At 38.6% G+C, this 18,999-nt stretch overlaps 1 protein-coding gene across 4 annotated transcripts in view; it reads left to right on the top strand.

Moving 5' to 3' along the window:
* Window positions 1-18,999, top strand: part of DNAJC13 (DnaJ heat shock protein family (Hsp40) member C13) — a 145,140-nt gene that overhangs the window by 26,225 nt on the left and 99,916 nt on the right. For all 4 annotated transcript variants that reach the window (XM_062214722.1, XM_062214706.1, XM_062214713.1 and 1 more), the window contains exons 3-11: window positions 6,902-6,977; window positions 8,042-8,191; window positions 8,581-8,622; window positions 11,497-11,697; window positions 16,060-16,266; window positions 16,359-16,454; window positions 16,851-16,942; window positions 18,585-18,751; window positions 18,857-18,936. In XM_062214722.1, coding sequence (XP_062070706.1) covers window positions 6,902-6,977; window positions 8,042-8,191; window positions 8,581-8,622; window positions 11,497-11,697; window positions 16,060-16,266; window positions 16,359-16,454; window positions 16,851-16,942; window positions 18,585-18,751; window positions 18,857-18,936 — 1,111 coding nt within the window. The remainder of the gene's footprint in view (window positions 1-6,901; window positions 6,978-8,041; window positions 8,192-8,580; window positions 8,623-11,496; window positions 11,698-16,059; window positions 16,267-16,358; window positions 16,455-16,850; window positions 16,943-18,584; window positions 18,752-18,856; window positions 18,937-18,999) is intronic.

Raw genomic sequence — 18,999 nt, 5'->3', positions numbered from 1 at the left:
TTTTTCCCAAACTACGGCACACGTCCTCACTATCCGCCATCTAGGCTCCGCCCCCAAGGCAGTGACTTTTACCCCTTTATGCCACAGCGCCAGCCCTGTAGTTTTCTTTTTGTGTCATGTCTTTGATTTTGGTATCAAAGTAATGGTGGCTGCATAAAAAGAGTTTGGCAGAATTCCATCCTATTTGATATTTTGGAATAGTTTGAAGAGTATTAGAGTTACTTCCTCCTGTTTTGTGGAATTCAGTAGTAAAGCCATCTACTTCCGGACTTTTTCTTGATGGAAGATGTAGCCGTTGATTTCTCTACAATGTAGCAGTGGGTTCGTTTCTGAGAAGAGCAGCGTGGTGGGGGCAAGAGGCGCGGAGTCAACACACAGACCCCGGGAGTCCGGTGAGAGCAGGCTTGAGGCAAGCAGCCTGCAGACTCGTTTATTACAGTTGATACAAAGCTTATATAGCCAAGACCAGCCAATCTGGTCAAGGGGCGGTCTATACCCCAACCAATCACAGCCTGTTGCCAGGCAGTTTCCAGAGCCATCCAATCACAGCCTGTCGCCAGGCAGTTTCAAAGCCATTCCTGACTAACTGACGCTCGCTTGCCAGTGGCCACCTTGGCATGGCCTTCTCATTCCACTACATTTCCCCCTTTTCGGTTATTTTTGAGCAACGGGAGGCATGATTCTTGGCCATACCATTGTTGACCCCGTTTCCATGTGGTCTCCGTACGCAGCTGTGCCTGTCTTACGTTGTCCCCCAGGGGATCTTACCCGTCATTGACTAACCAGCGCTCAAATCGAGAGACCACAGGATTGCTTGCTCAGATAGGGGTAGGAATGAGGAATAATGGTTATCAGGAATGGCATGACCGCACACAGGCTGTGGGCCATTGGAGTGGCTGACCAGAGCTAGTGGGGTACACAACAGTAACAGATATGGCTTCGGGCAGTTGCTCAGGGTAGGATGATAGGGCAGGTGCGTCTGCTAACAAGGCGGAGTCTTGGTCTTGTTCAGCTGGTTCTGGTTGGCTGTCAGTTGCAGGCTTGATGTTTCTGGCTGGTACCCAAATGGGCTGTTCCGCATTCTCTGTAAAGACACAAGCATATCCTCGACCCTTGGTTAATAGAAGCCTTTTTATAGGCGTTGGAATCCAGGGTCTGAATTTTGCGTACACTTCAACATTAGCAGCAAACATGCTGATGGCATGGGATCTAGCGGCTGCGCTGAGAGCTTGGGGTGCCCGAGGACTGCCACAAATGTGGGGATCCTCACTGGGTGCGGATGGGATGACCTCGCATGAGTTATTGTGTAGAGGTCCTCTTAGTTCATCCCACGGGTATGTGGGGGGTGGCTGACTAGGCATTGCTACCTTGTTTGCTACATTGTTTTTTTCACTGTTGGAGTTCTCTCTCCCTAAGTCAGCAACCGTTGTCTGTGAGACAGGGACCTGGAGTGTCAGGCTCCTATCACTCACAGATTCACTATCTTTGATAATCCGCACAGGATTCTGAGAGGGGGGTATCTTTCCCATGTCTGAGCGCTTAAGAGCGGCACGGTACGCCAACTCTAGCCAAAGGAAAGACACGTATAGCACTGCTACCGTAACAAAGCAAATTCCTAGCACCTCAGATGTTGATGGCATTTTGTAGGAGGTTTCCCTATGCTAGACAAACAGATAGTGGTGTATCAGATCGTACGTATGTCCTGTGCTTAGTGGGGGACTTCCTTGATTCGTTAGGTCAAGGCCGTATGCCCACACGGTGTCTCCGGAGTGTCACCTCTCTCGAGTGAGGGAAGATGACTTGGTTCCGAATTCTGGGATGATCAGTCCCTTATGTGAATTCGCCGGGCGAATCGAAAGTAAAAGGAGGAGCCGAGAAGCGACGTACGCTTCAGGGCGGTGTGTGCTAACCTGGGGTCACTTAGACCGAGGACAAGGACAAGGAAAGGGGCGTAGGAGGGGGTTCTGTGCTCACCCTCACAGAACCGAACAGCACACCAAACACGGAGGGGCCTACTTGCCGAAATCCAGGGGGGACCTCGCCGAGTCCGACACACTGTCTCTTTCTCAGTCACGTTGCGCGCCAGATGTTGCCGTTGATTTCTCTACAATGTAGCAGTGGGTTCGTTTCTGAGAAGAGCAGCGTGGTGGGGGCAAGAGGCGCGGAGTCAACACACAGACCCCGGGAGTCCGGTGAGAGCAGGCTTGAGGCAAGCAGCCTGCAGACTCGTTTATTACAGTTGATACAAAGCTTATATAGCCAAGACCAGCCAATCTGGTCAAGGGGCGGTCTATACCCCAACCAATCACAGCCTGTTGCCAGGCAGTTTCCAGAGCCATCCAATCACAGCCTGTCGCCAGGCAGTTTCAAAGCCATTCCTGACTAACTGACGCTCGCTTGCCAGTGGCCACCTTGGCATGGCCTTCTCATTCCACTACAGGAAGACTTTTGATTACTGCTTTAATCTCATTGCTTGTTATGGGTTTGTTTAGATTGTCTATATCTTCTTGATTTACTCTTGGTAGTTTAATATGTATTGAGGAATTTATCCATTCTCTTGTGGTTTTCCAGTTTTTCAGCTTACAGTTCTTCATAATAGTTTCTTATGATCCTTTGTATTTCAGTGGTATGGATTATAATGTCTCCCTTTTCCATCTCTAATTTTAGTTATTTGAGTTTTTCTCTTTTTCTGTTAGTCTGACTAGATTTGATTTATGCTCTCAAAAAAACCAAATTTTTTTTTTTTAAGTTTCAATTTCATTTATTTCCTCTCTGATCCTTAGTATTTCTTGCTTCCTATAAATGTTAGGTCCATTTGCTGGATGGTATGTTTCAACTCTGATGTATATTTATTGACTTTTCTCTCTGGATGACCTGTCCATTAATGAGAGTGGGGTGTTGAGGTCACCCACTATTTTTGTATTGGAGTCTATTTCTTCCTTTAGGCCTAATGATATTTTCTGTATGTATCTGGATGGTCTTGTGTTGGGTGCATGTATATTTATATTTCTTATATTTTCTTGCTGCATTGAACCCTTTATGCAAATACAGTGTCCTTTATCTCTTTTTACAGTTTTCGATTCAGTCTGTTTTATTTGATATCAGGATAGCTATGCCTGCGTGCTTTTGATTCCGTTTGCCTGGTATATCTTTTTCCAACCCTTCACTTTTCAGTCTTTGTGTAGGATTTTTCAGTCTTAGTAGGATTGTATACTCCTTCCCCCCACTCTCTCTTCCCCCTTAGGCAAACTAACTTTAGTCTTCTAGTTGGATAATTTAATCCATTTAATTTAATCCGTGAATATCAGTAATATTCAAGGTTAGTATTGATAGATAAGAATTAAGGCTGGCAATTTTTGTTTGGATTGCAAATGTTGTTTGGATAATGATTCTACTTATTCTGTTAGTGAATTTGGTGGTATCATGTGTCTTCATGATGTTTACTTCTAATGCAAGATGCCCTTCAGAATTTCTTGTAAGATTAGTCTGGAGGTGGTGTTTTTACTTGTCTGGAAAATAATTTATTTCTCCTTCACTTTTAAAGGATAGCTTTGCTGGATATAATATTCTTGGTTAGAAGTTTTTTTCTTTTAAGATCTTGAATATATCATCCCACTCTCTTCTGGCCTGTAGGGTTTCCTCTAAGAAGTCTGATGTTAATCTAATTGGTTTTTCTTTATATATAATAACTTGCAAGTTTTCTGTTATTAGCTTTAGGATTCTCTCCTTGTCTTTAACTTTTGACAATTTGATGACCATATGCCTTGGAGAAGACCTTTTTTTGATTGAGTCTGCTTGGGATTCTTTGCACTTGTATCTAGATGTCCATGTCTTGTTCAAGACTTGGTGACTTCAACTGTTGTTTCACTTAGCAGGTTCTCAATGCCTTTTTCCTTTTCTTCTCTTTCCGGAATACCTATGATATGAATATTTTGTCATTTAATGGTATCCAGTATTTCATATAGCCTTTCTTCATTTGTTTTCTTTTTGTCTGACTGGGTTATTTCAAAATTCTTGTCCTCAAAGTCAGAAATTCTTTCATCCACTAGGTCTGTTCTGCTGTAAAGCTCTCAATTTTATTTTCTTATTTCACTGATTGATCATCTCAAATTCTGTTTTGCTTTTTTTTAATGTAAGAGTTTATGGTTTAGCTGATATGCAGGGTATCACTTGGCTTGTTGCTTTGGCTTTGGTTCTAGGTGAACCCAGGAGTATAGTATCAGTAATTTCTTTTGTGTTAATCATTGTCAGCTGTTGTCTATAAGTGACACAGTAGTCTAGTCTGTTGCAGTTTGTAGGTTAGAAGAAGTTGGCTGTGAGAAGAGTAAGGGTTTCCTTGGAGGTGTATCTTTGGTCCACAGGGAGTTCAGTGTCAGTCTCCCTGGTTAATGTGATAACCAAAGCCTTGTTGTTGATGCTGACCAAGACAGGGGTGGCTGCTCCCCTCATCCTACTGGTAAGCCTGAGTGATGCTGGAGCTTGTGGCACCAATTGCTGTGGCTCTAGGACTGTGTGATACGGATGAACCTTCCTCAGGTCAAGCAAGGAGAGTCTAACTGGGTGCTGTGGATTATTATACCAGTAGCCCTAGTCCTAGAACTAGGACTGTTCTAGTCCTACTAGGTGACTACAAGGTATACAGGAGATTTTACTCTGGAGGATATGATTCCAGAAAGGTGGAATGCAGTAGGTTCTTCCCTATGTCCACCAGGTAGATTCCAGTGGCACCAAAAAAATTAGAACAAATTGTTAAAGTCCTTGCATTGCAGAATGTAGTGGGGTCATTACCAAGATCTTGTAGGGTGGGAACAAATTTGTTTTTTATGGGCCGCTTTTGTGTTAGCTCCTGGAAGCTAAGGTGAATCTTTCCTTGCTCATGTAGCTCTGGGGTTAATTCCCCAAAGCTCCCTTAGTTGCAGGATGCAGGGGATCTGTTCTGTCCTCCACAGGTTGCCCTGACTGTATGGTGATGGTAGGAGGACAGAGGAGCACTGTAGGACTTTTTAATGCTGAGAGTGGTGCTTTGCAGGAATGGGGGAGGGGAAGGAATCAAGGTGGCTTCACTGCTCCAAGCCTGGCAGTTGATCAGATCCCAGTTAGCTCTCCAGACTGAAGTAAAAATCACTGGGTGATTGTGGAATTTCCTCTCAGCTAAAAATGTGAGTGCTGGCATGTGTGGAGATTTCTTCCTACCATGGTGTGGTAAGATGGCAGCTCATAGCTAGGAACTGGCTGTGCCATGCAACTGACTGCAGAGGTGTGTCTGTTTTCTCTCCTTTTGTCCCACAGAGTCTTAGTTTATTTTGGCTTGTTTGTTTTCTCACTTTGCTGAAAATTTCCATCAGTCAGATCCCTGGAAACATAGTCCCTCCTCTGTTCTTTTCATATTCCAGAGCAGCTTAAGTTAGTGAGCTTAAGTTAGGGAGGTCCCTCTTGGATCTCCCTCATGCATGTACTTCAGAGATGAATAAAATTTATCATTTTATTTTTACCCAAATAGAAATAACTTTGTCACTTTTATTATAAAATATATAATTGGAAAAAAATGGACAGTAGAAAACTGAAAATGTGAAAGGTTTTTTTTTAATCTTAATGTGTTAAACTTTAGTCCAGTGGCTATTTATTTATGGTAATGCCTGTCTTTTTAGTGTCTTAGTGATTCAAAGTGGAAAACATGATCTTCTCCATTGATGGCAAAAGGCAGTGGATTCAATTTAACAACTATTTTTGATAATTAAATCTCATACTAAAATACAACTATATATTTTTCAGTAACTATAATCAATTAATAAATTTCTAATATTGTAGTCTACTTTCTTAAAATGGTCTGTTACTATTTTAATGTGCTTTTTAGTAGTTTTTAAATGGAAGGTTTTTTTTAAGCTATTATCACATTTTAGTATCAGAAAAATTGTATATCTATGTTGTCTAGAACAATTTAAGAAACATGGAAGTTACTTGGTTCTCTAAGGTTTCTTCTTGGAAACTGCTTGATATTAATGCTTTTGGAGAGTGTAATTCTTCCCAATTTCTTAAATTTTTATATAAAGGGACTGGCAATCTTTATTTTCAAATTTATTAGCATAGGGTTTATGTAGCATTATTTTTTATTTCTTTTGTGTCTAGGATTATGAATTCTTTTTGTTTTCAATTTTGTTTTTGTGTTTTCTTATAGTAGCTAATATTTTATCCATTTTAATTTTTATATCCAAAGACCTAATTCTTCAGTTTTCAATGTTTTTCTAATTGAATTTTCACTGTTATCATGAATTCCTCTCTCAAAAGATTACTGATATTAAAGTTTTTTTTTTTTTTCATTTCTTCACGTTACTTTGAGTAAAGGAAATAAAGTGAGAAGTGAAAATTGCTTATTTGTGATGTAGGCTTCCTATTTCTATAAAATTGCAACACTCAAATGTAATAGGTATTTGCTTAAGTGGAGATTATTAACATTTCAGGATATGGCTGTGACTGACTAATTGCAGGTCGTAGCTTTTCCTTCCTTTCTATTATGGTTTTGTTGAAAGAAGATTTTGAAAGAATTAGTGTGGAGTATCTTTTTCTTAAGTAAGATTTTACTTTTTAGACTCTTTCAGCATCCTCAGATGGTGTTCTGTCAGCTTAAACTGAACTAGCATCCCAAACTTGCTTGTGTAAGTCATACTGTTCTACTTAGGAATCTCTGTAGCTCACAGTAAAATGTTTGTAGATTTTGACACTAAATGCATTTTACAATGTTTAAAAGCAGGAGAATATAAAACTAAGCCATATTTAGTAAACATTAATCAATTAACATACTTTTATTTACCAAAATTTTTTTTTGGTTGACATCATATACATTTTCTTAAAATGGTTCCTTTTTTAAAAAAAACTAAATTTAACCCTCTGTCTTCCTTTGTAGGTATAAGCGTGTCTTTTCAGTTGGAACCCATGCGATTACTACATATAATCCCAATACCTTAGAAGTAACAAATCAGGTAATCATGAGAAATTGAATTGTTAGGTGTTTGTATGAACTACCTTTGAATTAAAAGCCAGGATGTGACCCATTATCCCCTGTCCTGATGCCAGTATTTTAGGATAGAAATGTCAAATCTGATAAGAGGTAATGTGCTTATAAATTGCTCAGTGCTCAGGTCCAAAACTAATAGGAAATGGAGGAGAATGTGCTGCTTTTCAGGCTCGCAAGGGCATAACTTTTTGTATGTTACCATTGATTATAGCCATCTCATATATATTTGTAATTAGCTCTTTATATATATATATATATATATTTTAAATTTGACAGAGTTAGACAGAGAGAGTGACAGAGAGAAAGGTGTTCCTTCCATTGGTTCACTTCCCAAATGGCTGTTATGGTCGGCGCTGCCCCAATCCGAAGACAGGAGCCAGGGGCTTCTTCCTGGTCTCCCATGTGGGTGCAGGGGCCCAAGCACTTGGGCCATCCTCCACTGCCCTCCTAGGCCACAGCAGAGAGCTGGACTGGAAGAGGAGTGACCAGGATCAGAACTGGCGCCCATTTGGGAAGCCGGCGCCACAGGCAGAGGATTAGCCAAGTGAGCCACGGTGCCGGCCCCAGCTCTTTATAGTTTTAAATATAGTTACTGAAACACAGGTATACAAAGCAGTTGATGTAAAATACTTGCCAGGGAAGTAGGTCTGTAAAGGCAAGAATATCATGACCATAGAAAAGGGCACACATTTAAAGCTTATTTTTGACTTACATGAGGTATGAGGCATGTTTATAAATAATCACAAAATTTTATTCCCCATTTTTTTGTACTTTTATTATTATAGTAGCTTCAATGTTGTTAAACATTAAAATTGGAATACCAATAGGATTTTTGTTGTTTTCTCTGATGCCTCAAAACCTTTAAAAGAATTTGTGTTATTAAATTTCCGCAAGATCTAACTTCTTCTAAACCTCTATTTTGTAAGATTTTGCCCGTTTTAATCAGTGGTTATAAAATTAAAACAATAAAAATAAATTTTGGCATTTTTCTGTATTATAGTGTCAGTTGAATTCTTTTCTGTTTGTTAGTGGCCTTATGGAGACATTTGCAGCATTAGCCCTGTTGGAAAAGGGCAAGGAACAGAGTTCAACCTCACATTTCGTAAAGGCAGTGGGAAAAAGTCAGAAACTTTAAAATTTTCTACAGAGCACAGAACAGAACTTCTAACAGAAGCACTGGTAAGAAAAATTCCATGTTCATAAACTAAGTATCTTTTAAGAATGAAAGTTTAGATTTAAGTAGATATTAATGTTCTCAGCCCCTGTATTCACTATGGTTATTTTTTTCTTATTAACCTTTAACTTGACAATATGAAACTCACTTTTCTGTAACAGAGAGCTTATTAGTCTTTAAAATGCAAATAGAGGACAAAACATTTCATGTTAGTTCATCTATCTTGTTGTTCAGCAAAGTTCTGCAGTCTTCTTATTGACTGTCCTTAATCTGTGGTTTTTTTAGTTTCAAAGTTACCAAGTTGGGATTTTAACTTGTTTTAGGTAGAAGGATTGAACTATGTGTCTTCCTAACAATCTGTTGCCATAAACTGTGGTTTTGTTTTCTCTTTCAGAGATTTAGAACTGATTTTTCAGAGGGGAAAATCACAGGAAGGGTAAATATTTAACATTTATTAAAGTGTATTTTATTTGTTCAAATGTTGTCCTTTATTGTAGAAATCATTCTATATCTGTGTGTTCTTTTGTGGAAGACAGAGTGTATATGTGTGGTAGATGAATATACCTTAACTGGAAACTCTATGAAGAATTAGATTTTTAAGACTTTTAATACTGGTAGATGGGAAAAAAGTCATCAGGGAAAAAAACAAAGACAACTGTTTTTATCATTCAAAACAATTCTGTAGCCACTCAGATAGTATTGAGTATTCTAAATAGTAACGTAGTAAGCATCATATTGACAATAATGTTTGTGGGAACACACAATACTTGGCGAGTGGAGGAGTTTCTTGTTTCTGAAATATTAAAGTTTTAAAAAGCTCAGGACATATGGAAACTGTCTTGGTATATGTTTTTGCATTGCATTTGGCACAGGCTGAACCTTGGCGTAGTGTGGTACACTGACAGCTTTGGGGAAAGTCATCTTATTAAAATCTTGACGTCCCCAGGCCCTCTTGTTATGCTACAGCAGCATTCACACTAAATCAGAAATTTCTGGAGAGAGAGAGTGGGAGTTTGTGCTTTTTTCACTCTCATGAAGGACTGAATTTCTTTTCATGGGCAAAACTGTGTCTTTTGACAAAAGGCAGGAACTGAATTCTGGCATCAGCTCTCCCCTCCATTTCTTAAGTCCTCATCCTTTCTGTGGATATCCTACTGCTTGTTTGATCATCCAGAGGCCTTCTTGATCTTAGTGCTGGTAATTTACTGCTCACCCAGAATCCATATGAAATAGTTTAATGGCAACTGGCGACTTGATTGTTTCTTGTTCCTGATGAGCTGCAAATTTCTAGGAGTCACTACTTGATGTACTTATTTTGCTTAGATGTTAGCAGGCAAAATTTCCCTCTATCATATTAGTTTGGAAAATAACTGCTTCCAAAAGTATATCTAGATGTTTTGTTTGTAAACTCCCTTTTACATCAGCTGACTTTTCAAAACTTCTGTGATAAAAGCAGTATCTCTAGAAGATGGCTTGAAGTATAGTTCATCTAATATTATGAATAAGGGACTCAAAGTGACACTCTGGCCTCCCTAAGAAAATTTAGATTCTATTCCAAATGCTGTGCTAACTAAACAGTACTCTTGCATAAGTTGAATTTGGCCCTAAACTAAGCCCTTCAGTTGCCTTAAATATACTCTAAGTTAGGGTCTCCTGAAGTCCTTGCCTGACCCCTGCCATCCTAAGAAATGATGATTTGTTCCCGTTGGCACTGCACATTGATGGTGGTTGAATATCAGCTGAGAGGAATGGAGACTATCCAGTAGAGTGAGTTTGAGATATGTAAATAGGCATAGTTGGGAAAGCATCATTTTTTTTGGTGGCCTCCCTGCCACCCTGTTCATGAAGGAGCGGCATGGCATTGATCCATCCTTCACTTCAGAATCAAGGCTTTAACTATATTCTTAGGTTTATCTAGGCCCTTTTTTTTCTTTTCTGCAGAATTCTTTTTATGGAACTCTACCATGCAGGACACATCAGTAATGCTGAGGGGACTTGATGTGATGTGATCTGATGAACATCATTGCTGAGTTTAGCGTTGGGATGTTAGTGGAGCTGCTCATTACTTATTGCCTTACTCTCTTCTGAACACTACATGAGAAATTTTTTTTTTTCCTTGTAGTACTCTTGAGCAGCTGGTTTATTTTTACATGAAGAATTGTGTTATTGATCATGTATTCTTCATATTGATGGCTGAAGGCATTGTGGCATTTGAGTGAGGGAGGGGATATTGTTTCACATTTGATACTTTGTTCTTATTTTCTCTACCTCATTTTTATTTATTTTAAATTCATTTTCTTCTATATCACTCCATTTTGCTCATCAGCCTAGATTCTTTTTTTAAGAATAAACTTAGATAATAAGTGGATGTTGACCATTGTAATAATTTCTGATTGTCAGGTGCCTTAATCTGAAAAGGAATGCTGTCGTCTAAGTGGAATTTCACTTGCTAATGCGATCAAAACTCTAAAAGATAACTTTCTAATAGTGTAGTTAGAAACACCTAATGTCAGATATAGACTTTGGCATTTTTTGTTTACACAGAAATAAAATGTACATTAATATACCAAGCTGGGTTATTTAAATTGAATATTATGTTTCCTGAAATGTGACTTAGTTCTTTTTGGTGTCTTTATTTAACTTGAATTAAGAGTCCATCAACACAAAATTGAAATCCTTTTCCCTAAAAAGAACTCTTTCAGAATACGTTTCTATTTAGGATTTCCTTGTAAATTTACGTAAGAGTGGCTTAAAATTGTTTCACAAAGTATAATAACTAAATCTTTGTTAATTAAGAAAGAACTTGTGTCATCATGTGGCACAGTGGGTTAAGCCACCTCATTCAGCTGTGGCATCCTATATGGGCGCTGGTTCAAGACTGCTGCTTTACTTCTGATCCAGCTCCCTGCAAATCACCTGGGAAAGCAGCAGAAGATGGCCCCAATTCTTGGCCCCTGCACCTATGTGGGAAGCCCAGAAGAAGCTCTAGGCTCCTGGCTTTTGCCTGGCATAGACCTAGCCATTGTGACCATTTGGGGAGTGAACCAGCAAGTGGAAGATCTCTCTTGTTATCTGTCCCTCCTTCTGTAACTCTGCTTTTTGAATAAATAAAAACAGATCTTAAAAAAAAGAAAGAACTTTCTCTCTTCTGTTAGAATGAACATTCTTAAATAAGTGCATACCCTCCAATAACTAAAAGTAATGTCTTTAACTGTTTGGGTAGTAGCTTTAAATATTTATAATGTTTAGAGTTTTGGTTATTTAATGGTAAACTGAATGAATGTAAAAGTAATACTATTTCTTTCTCTAGAGATATAACTGCTATAAACATCACTGGAGTGACACAAGAAAACCTGTAATTTTGGAAGTAACTCCTGGAGGCTTTGACCAAATTAATCCTTCAACCAACAGAGTACTCTGTTCCTATGACTACAGAAATATTGAAGGCTTTGTAGATCTATCTGATTATCAGGGAGGATTTTGCATTCTTTATGGAGGATTTAGTAGATTGGTAAGTACCATTTTTAAAGACATTGACCATTTGAGGCAAAGTGTGCTTTTTATACTTCATTTTCATTTTAAAATGTAATGTGAGTCATCTGAAAGGATGTATTAAGAGTGAAGACTTTGGTTTCAGAAGCACATGAAGTTGAATCCCAGTTTGCTCCTCTCTCAAATAAGGAGTAATATGTAATAACATAGTTTTTTTTTTTTTTTTTAAATGAGAATTGGATGTTTTTTGTAAAATGCTTTGTATGGTAGATGAGTTAGTATTCAATAAAGTTGATTACAGTTGATTTTTTTCCTCTTAAAAAATACATACTTGGCCGGTGCCGCGGCTCACTAGGCTAATCCTCCACCTTGCGGCGCCGGCACACCGGGTTCTAGTCCCGGTCGGGGTGCCGGATTCTGTCCCGGTTGCCCCTCTTCCAGGCCAGCTCTCTGCTGTGGCCCGGGAGTGCAGTGGAGGATGGCCCAAGTGCTTGGGCCCTGCACCCGCATGGGAGACCAGGAGAAGCACCTGGCTCCTGTCATCGGATCAGCGCGGTGTGCCGGCCGCAGCGCCGCCTACCGCAGCGGCCATTGGAGGGTGAACCAACGGCAAAAGGAAGACCTTTCTCTCTGTCTCTCTCTCACTGTCCACTCTGCCTGTCAAAAAAAAAAAAAAAAAAAAAAAAAAAAAACAACATACTTATTCATTAGAGAGGCAAACACACAGTGTACTCCCCTCTAGTAGTTTATCCCTCAAATGCCTTCAATGGCTATGGACTGGGCCTGCAGGGATCCAAGTACTTGAGCCATCACCTGCCTTCCAGGGTCTGCATTAGTAGGAAGCTGTAATTGGAACAAATACAGGACTTGAACACAAGCAATATGATATGGGATGCACACATCCCAAGCTGCAGCTTAACCACTAAGCCAAATGCCCACCCTGGTTATTTTCATTGCTGTTAATGGAATACATGAAAGTTTCTAAGTTTTCTTTTAAAAATTATTTTGAAATATGATAGTCCTAGCTTTTTATAATCTGAAATCTGAGTATTCATTGCAACTTCAAATTTAGAATCCACTTCATGTTTTTGTTTTTTGCTTTTTTTTTTTTTTTTTTTTGACAGGCAGAGTTAGACAGAGAGAGAGAGACAGAGAAAGATCTTCCTTTTTCCTTTGGTTCACCCCCAAGTGGCCGCTACGGCCAGTGCGTTGCGGCCGGCGCGCTGCGCTGATCTGAAGCCAGGAGCCAGGTGCTTCCTCCTGGTCTCCCATGCAGGTGCAGGGCCCAAAGACCTGGGCCATCCTCCACTGCACTCCCAGGCCACAGCCGAGAGCTGGACTGGAAGAGGAGCAACCGGGACAGAATCCGGTGCCCCAACTGGGACTAGAACCCGGGGTGCTGGCGCCGCAGGCGAAGGATTAGCCTAGTGAGCCATGGCACCGGCCCATGTTTTTGTTTTAAAATTCTAAATTATTTATAAGTCAGTTATGGGAGCTAGAAGTAGTGACTTAAGTTTCTGGGGCATGTTAATCATTAATAAAAGCTGAACTATACATGGTGACCTTTTTAATCTTTAAAAATAATCCTGCCTTCCTTAATAAAATTTAACCTGTAGATCTCAAAGGAGAGCTACGAACGGTTTCCAGAAGGAGAGGCACAGTTGAAGCTCCATAATTAAGATTCTTTTCTCTTGAGTTTAATGTCTGTAGCTACTGTAGTGGCCTGAGAATACTAATTCAAGGTTTTGTGTATTGTGGTTGAGGTATCCTTCCTTGAATAGCAGAGCCAAGGCAATCCTGGAACTTTGAGAGATGGTAGCAGATAAACAGAATAATGGGAAACTGGGTAATGTGAGTTACAAAATAGTTACTTTTAAGAGTTTGAAGGCCTTTTTCCATCCTAGATTTCACTATTTCCCCATTTAGGGATACCATTGTTAGTCTCACCTGGGAACACACAATGAGACACTTTGCTGGCTATGAGTGTTTGTAAATAATGAAGGTCTGGCCCAAAGGAAAAATTGTGTTTTCTCTCCCACCCTACAGCAGCCTATAGTCTGCTGTTGCAGTGCTGCCCAAAGGCCAACTGTCTTCTAGGCAATGGAAGTTTGAATTTTTAACCCCTTGATGGAAAACATGGTCAGTTACAGGAACATGACCTTTTAGTTCAACTAAGCAATACAATGGAACAGTAAGGTGAATGTTAGAGGAGAATTGTTTGCTGCCCTTATTGCCAACATTTCTTACTGCTTGAAGGCAGCAAGAAGGTTTAATTTGGATTACCCACTTTTTGGGTATAGCCTGCCCTCTGTATCAGTGAATTCTGATCCATGATTTCAATCAAGTGATGTCAAAAATATTTTGGAAAAAAAATTCTGTCTTCTCAACATGTAAGGACTGTTTTCCTTGTCATTAGTCCCTAAAGAATACAGCATAACAATGACTTACATTATATGATTTTGTAAGTAGGCTAGAGTGAATTGAAGTATACAGGAGGATTATATATATATATATATATATATATATATATATATATATATATATATAAGTTATATGAAGGTACTATGCTGTTTTATATGAGAGATTTGAGCAAATGTTGCTACTTGCAGAGGATCCTGGAACAAATTCCCCACAGATACTGGGGACAACTGTATAGTCTTTGCCTTTTCAAAGACAATGGTTAGGGGCTGGTCTTTGATACAGGGTTAAGATAGTGCTTGGGACATACACATTCGGAGTTTCTGCATTTGTGTTCTGGCTGTGCTTCTGATTCCAGCTTCCTGCTCATGTGTACCCTGCCTCCCTTGTGGAAGACACAGATTGAGTCCAGGCTCATGACTTGAGTCTGGTGTAGGCTGTTGCAGGCATTTGGAGAGTGAATTAGTCAATGGAAGATCTTTCTTTTGTCCATCTCTGTCTCTGTTGTCTCTGTCTCAAGTAAAACAAATGAAAATAGGGGCTGATGCTGTGATTCAGTGGATTAGTACTCAGCCTGCAGTGCTGGCATCCTATATGGGCGCTGGTTCTAGTCCTGGCTGCTCCTCTTCCAATCCAGCTTTCTTCTGTGGCCTGGGAAAGCAGTAGAAGATGGCCCAAGCACTTGGGCCCCTGCACCCATGTGGGAGACCTAGAAGTGCCTAACTCCTGGATTTAGATTGGCCCAGCTTCGGCTGTTGCAGCAATTTGAAGAGTGACCAGTGGATGGAAGACCATTTTCTTTTTCTCCCCTTTCACTGTCTGAAACTCTACTTCTCACATAAATAAATAAAATCTTTTTTTTTTAAAAAAGCAAATAAAATTTTAAAAAGAGGCACTTAAAAATAGGTTAATTAAATTTAGAGAAAAAAAAAACTCAGTAGTTAAAATAGATCAGTTTACTACAAATAAGAACCACAACAAATTTATTCAGCCAGACTTTATCTCATACCTCCTGATATATGGTGACTTAATTTTCCAGAATTTTTTTTTTTTTTAGATTATTTATTTGAAAGGCTGAGTTACAAAAGGAGGGAAAGATAAAGAGAAATCTTCCATACAGTGGTCCACTCTTCCAATGGCTGCAATAACCAGGGCTGGCCTGGCTGAAGCCAGGAGCTTTGTTTGCATCTCCCACTTGGGCCATCTTCCACTGCTTTCCCAGGCACCTTAGCAGAAAACTGGATTGGAACTAGAGCAGCTAGCTGTGTGACTGGAAGCAGCCATAGAGGATGTTGGTGTCACGGGCTGCACTTAACTGCAGTTTAACTCACTGCGCCACAACCATTGGCCCCCAAATCAGGTTTTTTACATGGTCTGATACAGTGTTTCTCAGCAGGAGCTATGGACATTCTGGCCAGGACAGATCTTTTTGTGTGGGACACTTGTGTTCTACACTTCCCAAGACGTTAGCATTTCTGGTGTGCGGGCACTAAAGGCAAATAGCAGCACTTGCCTTATCCTTACCTTTCTAAATACAGCCATGGAAGTTGGTTTATAACATAAGTAGTTCAACTGCTGATAAACATTTAAACATTCTTCAATATAATCTTGCAAGGAAACCCACAAGGTAAAATAGATTAAATCAAAGCTGCCTTGATTAAGTTGGGATAATTTTGCTCGTGTAGTACCCACCCCTCTGTGCCTTGTCTGAGGTTCTGTGGGGCCCAAAATTAATAAGGTAGGTTTCATTGACTGAATTAGTTGCAAGGCACTGTGTCCCAGACTTTGTGATTTTAATTTAGTAATAGTTTTTTAACTACAGCATTACTACTTATTTACCTTTGGTAAATTCTCTTTCCTCTTTTTTTCTAGAATTGCTACTTTAATCTCTTTCCTATGAGTTGATTTAATATGGTTGCATTTTAATTGTTTCAACCCTTTTTTAATTTCAAAATTTGTGCAGCATTTATTTGCATCAGAGCAAAGAGAAGAGATTATCAAAAGTGCAATAGACCATGCTGGCAACTACATAGGTATTTCATTGCGGATTAGGAAAGAACCTTTAGAATTTGAGCAATTTTTGAATCTTCGCTTTGGAAAATACAGTACTGATGAATCCATCACATCTTTGGCAGAGTTTGTGGTCCAAAAAATATCACCTAGACATTCGGTAAGAGCCATATGTTCCAATGAAAATCTTCACCTGACTTGGTGTTTTTGTTTAGTAATTTTTTGATAATATCTCAATTTTGTTGTTTGAAGGAACCTGTAAAAAGAGTTCTTGCACTTACAGAAACATGTTTAGTAGAACGAGATCCAGCTACCTATAATATTGCAACGGTGAAGCCTTTAGGAGAAGTAAGTTTCAGCATTATTAGTTTAAATAAAATTTCTTCCTATTTATAAATTGATGTAATTTTCTGTACTAATATTTACTTATGCCTAAAGAATGGGGCACAGGGAAAATGTTTATTAAATTTTTAATATTTGTATTTAAATTTGTATTAAATTGTATTTAAATTTGTATTAATATTTGTATTTAATATTTGTATTAAAGCAATTACAGAAAGTTTATTTTTTGAGTATGTAAAAAAAGGAACTTTCTATCAGTAATTGTGTAAAATTTGAGGCTTTAAGACACCTCTTAACTGATGTTATAAGCAAGTTACATTTTTAAAAACTGACTTCAAAAAATAAATTATGTACAGTTTTTATAGTGAAACACCATGAAATTAAACTTCTTGTTTTTATTAGGTATTTGCATTGGTTTGTGACTCAGAAAATCCACAGCTTTTTACCATTGAGTTCATAAAAGGGCAAGTTCGGAAATACTCTTCAACAGAAAGGTATTTTTAAAAAATTTTCCAAGCTTTTGAGATCCTAGCCTGTGGAAAGTGAAGTGCTTGATCATAGAGGATAAACTAAGATTTTTAATTTAGATCTTCAAATTATTTAACTTAAGAAATGATATCATTGTACATTTAAAATGACTTTATGATTTTTCACATTTCTGAAGACAATGAAAATGTTGATTTCATTTAAAATGAAATTATGAAAATAAAGTATTTATGTAACTTTTTTTTTAATTTACGTGAGAGACACATAAACCACCCATTGGTTTACTCTTAGCTGCCCCCAGTGGCCCCTGATTTGGGTCCATGCTGGGAGCTGGAAACTCCTCTGTGGGCAGAAGAGACCCAGTTACTTGCACTGTCACCATTACATCCCAGGGTCTACATTAGCAGGAACTTGGAATCTGGGTATTGAATTAGGGCACTCTAGTATGAGACATGGATGTAATCTTTGTCTTCACCACCGTGCCAGATACCCACTACTGTTTTATAATATTTCAAAATAGTACCTGTTACTGCTGTTGTTTCAGATAATAGCAGCAAGCTACTTTTCTATTACCACACTTGGAGTTAGATATTTATATATTAATATTGTAAGCTAGTTGCCAGTTTTCTAGTGGCATTTGCCTGCACATTTTTATATTCCTGTCACCTGGCTTTTCTTATGAGCTGCCACAGCTCATATATTGCTGTAAAATAGACTCGGTTGTAATGCTGTTCGGCGGTGAATGACTGGATTTCTCTTTATGTACTAAGCTTTTCTGATGAGATTGGTATTTGTTACATTCCAGGTTTATAAATAGATTAAGATTGAATTTGCTTTTTAAATTACTCCAAACAGTTCTGGTATATTTTGCCACTGTATACAGTACAACTTTATTGAATTTTTTTTTGACATCCCATAGTATGACACATAACTGTTTTCTTACTTTGGAAAGTTTTCTGTCTAAGATCAACAAGACTGAAATTTTAAACAAAAGAGTATTTTTTTTTCTGTCACTAATTAAAGGGAACAAAATGATGTATCCATATATATGGGGATATCAGTAGATGGACACAATGTTGGAAATCATTGTAGTACCATTAAGCAACAGAAAGAGCTGAACTAATCACTGCATCAGCTTGAACTTCAAAGCATATGACCAGTTAAAACAGGACACATAAGATACCTATTATATAATTCATTTTTTACAGAATTTAATACTATTGAGACAACAGATCAGTGGTTGCCGAGGGTTGGGGAACTTTTTGCAATTGGGCAAAAGGAAACTCTTTGTGGTTATGGAATTGTATCAGAACTGGATTGTGATAGTGATTGAACAGCTGTATAAATTTACTAAAAATTAGCATACTGTACATTTTAATTGTGTGAATTTAATGATTTGTAAATTAGACCTGGATAAGGCTGTTAAAAATAGTCTTTGAAAAAGCAAAATAAACATAGTTACAGTGCTTTTCTATCCCCAAGGTGAAGAGCTGGGACAAGCATTAGAGCTACAGACTCTCTCTCTATCTCTCTATGATCCCATTATATCCACATTGTGTCCCTGTGCAAGCTATAGGCCTGTGTTACTTCTGAATCAAAATCCCCTTTAATTGTCAATCCCAAAGCCTTCTTTCTTTTGATCTTGTTTAGAGATTCCTTATTAGCAAGTTTGCTGGATGGAGTACGAGCATCTGGTAACCGAGATGTTTGTGTAAAAATGACACCTACTCATAAAGGTCAGCGGTGGGGATTGCTCAGCATGCCTGTTGATGAGGAAGTAGAGAGCCTTCATCTCAGGTTCCTGGCCACACCTCCAAGTAAGTATTTCATTATTGCATGTCAGCCCATCTACTTATCGATAATTATAAACTAGGAATGCAGACTTCTGAATCTTCTTTTTACACCTTTTTATTTTGTTACAGATGGCAACTTTGCAGATGCTGTATTCAGATTCAATGCTAACATTTCATATAGTGGAGTTCTACATGCGGTAACACAGGATGTAAGATAAATAGTGTCATAATTTGTTTATTGTTGTTAACTTTGGGTATGAGAACTTTTTTGA

This window comes from Lepus europaeus, chromosome 2 (assembly GCF_033115175.1).
Source record: "Lepus europaeus isolate LE1 chromosome 2, mLepTim1.pri, whole genome shotgun sequence".
Lineage (NCBI taxonomy): Eukaryota > Metazoa > Chordata > Mammalia > Lagomorpha > Leporidae > Lepus > Lepus europaeus.
The sequence above is the reverse complement of the archived record's forward strand: the minus strand, read 5'-3'. Positions and strand labels throughout refer to the sequence as shown.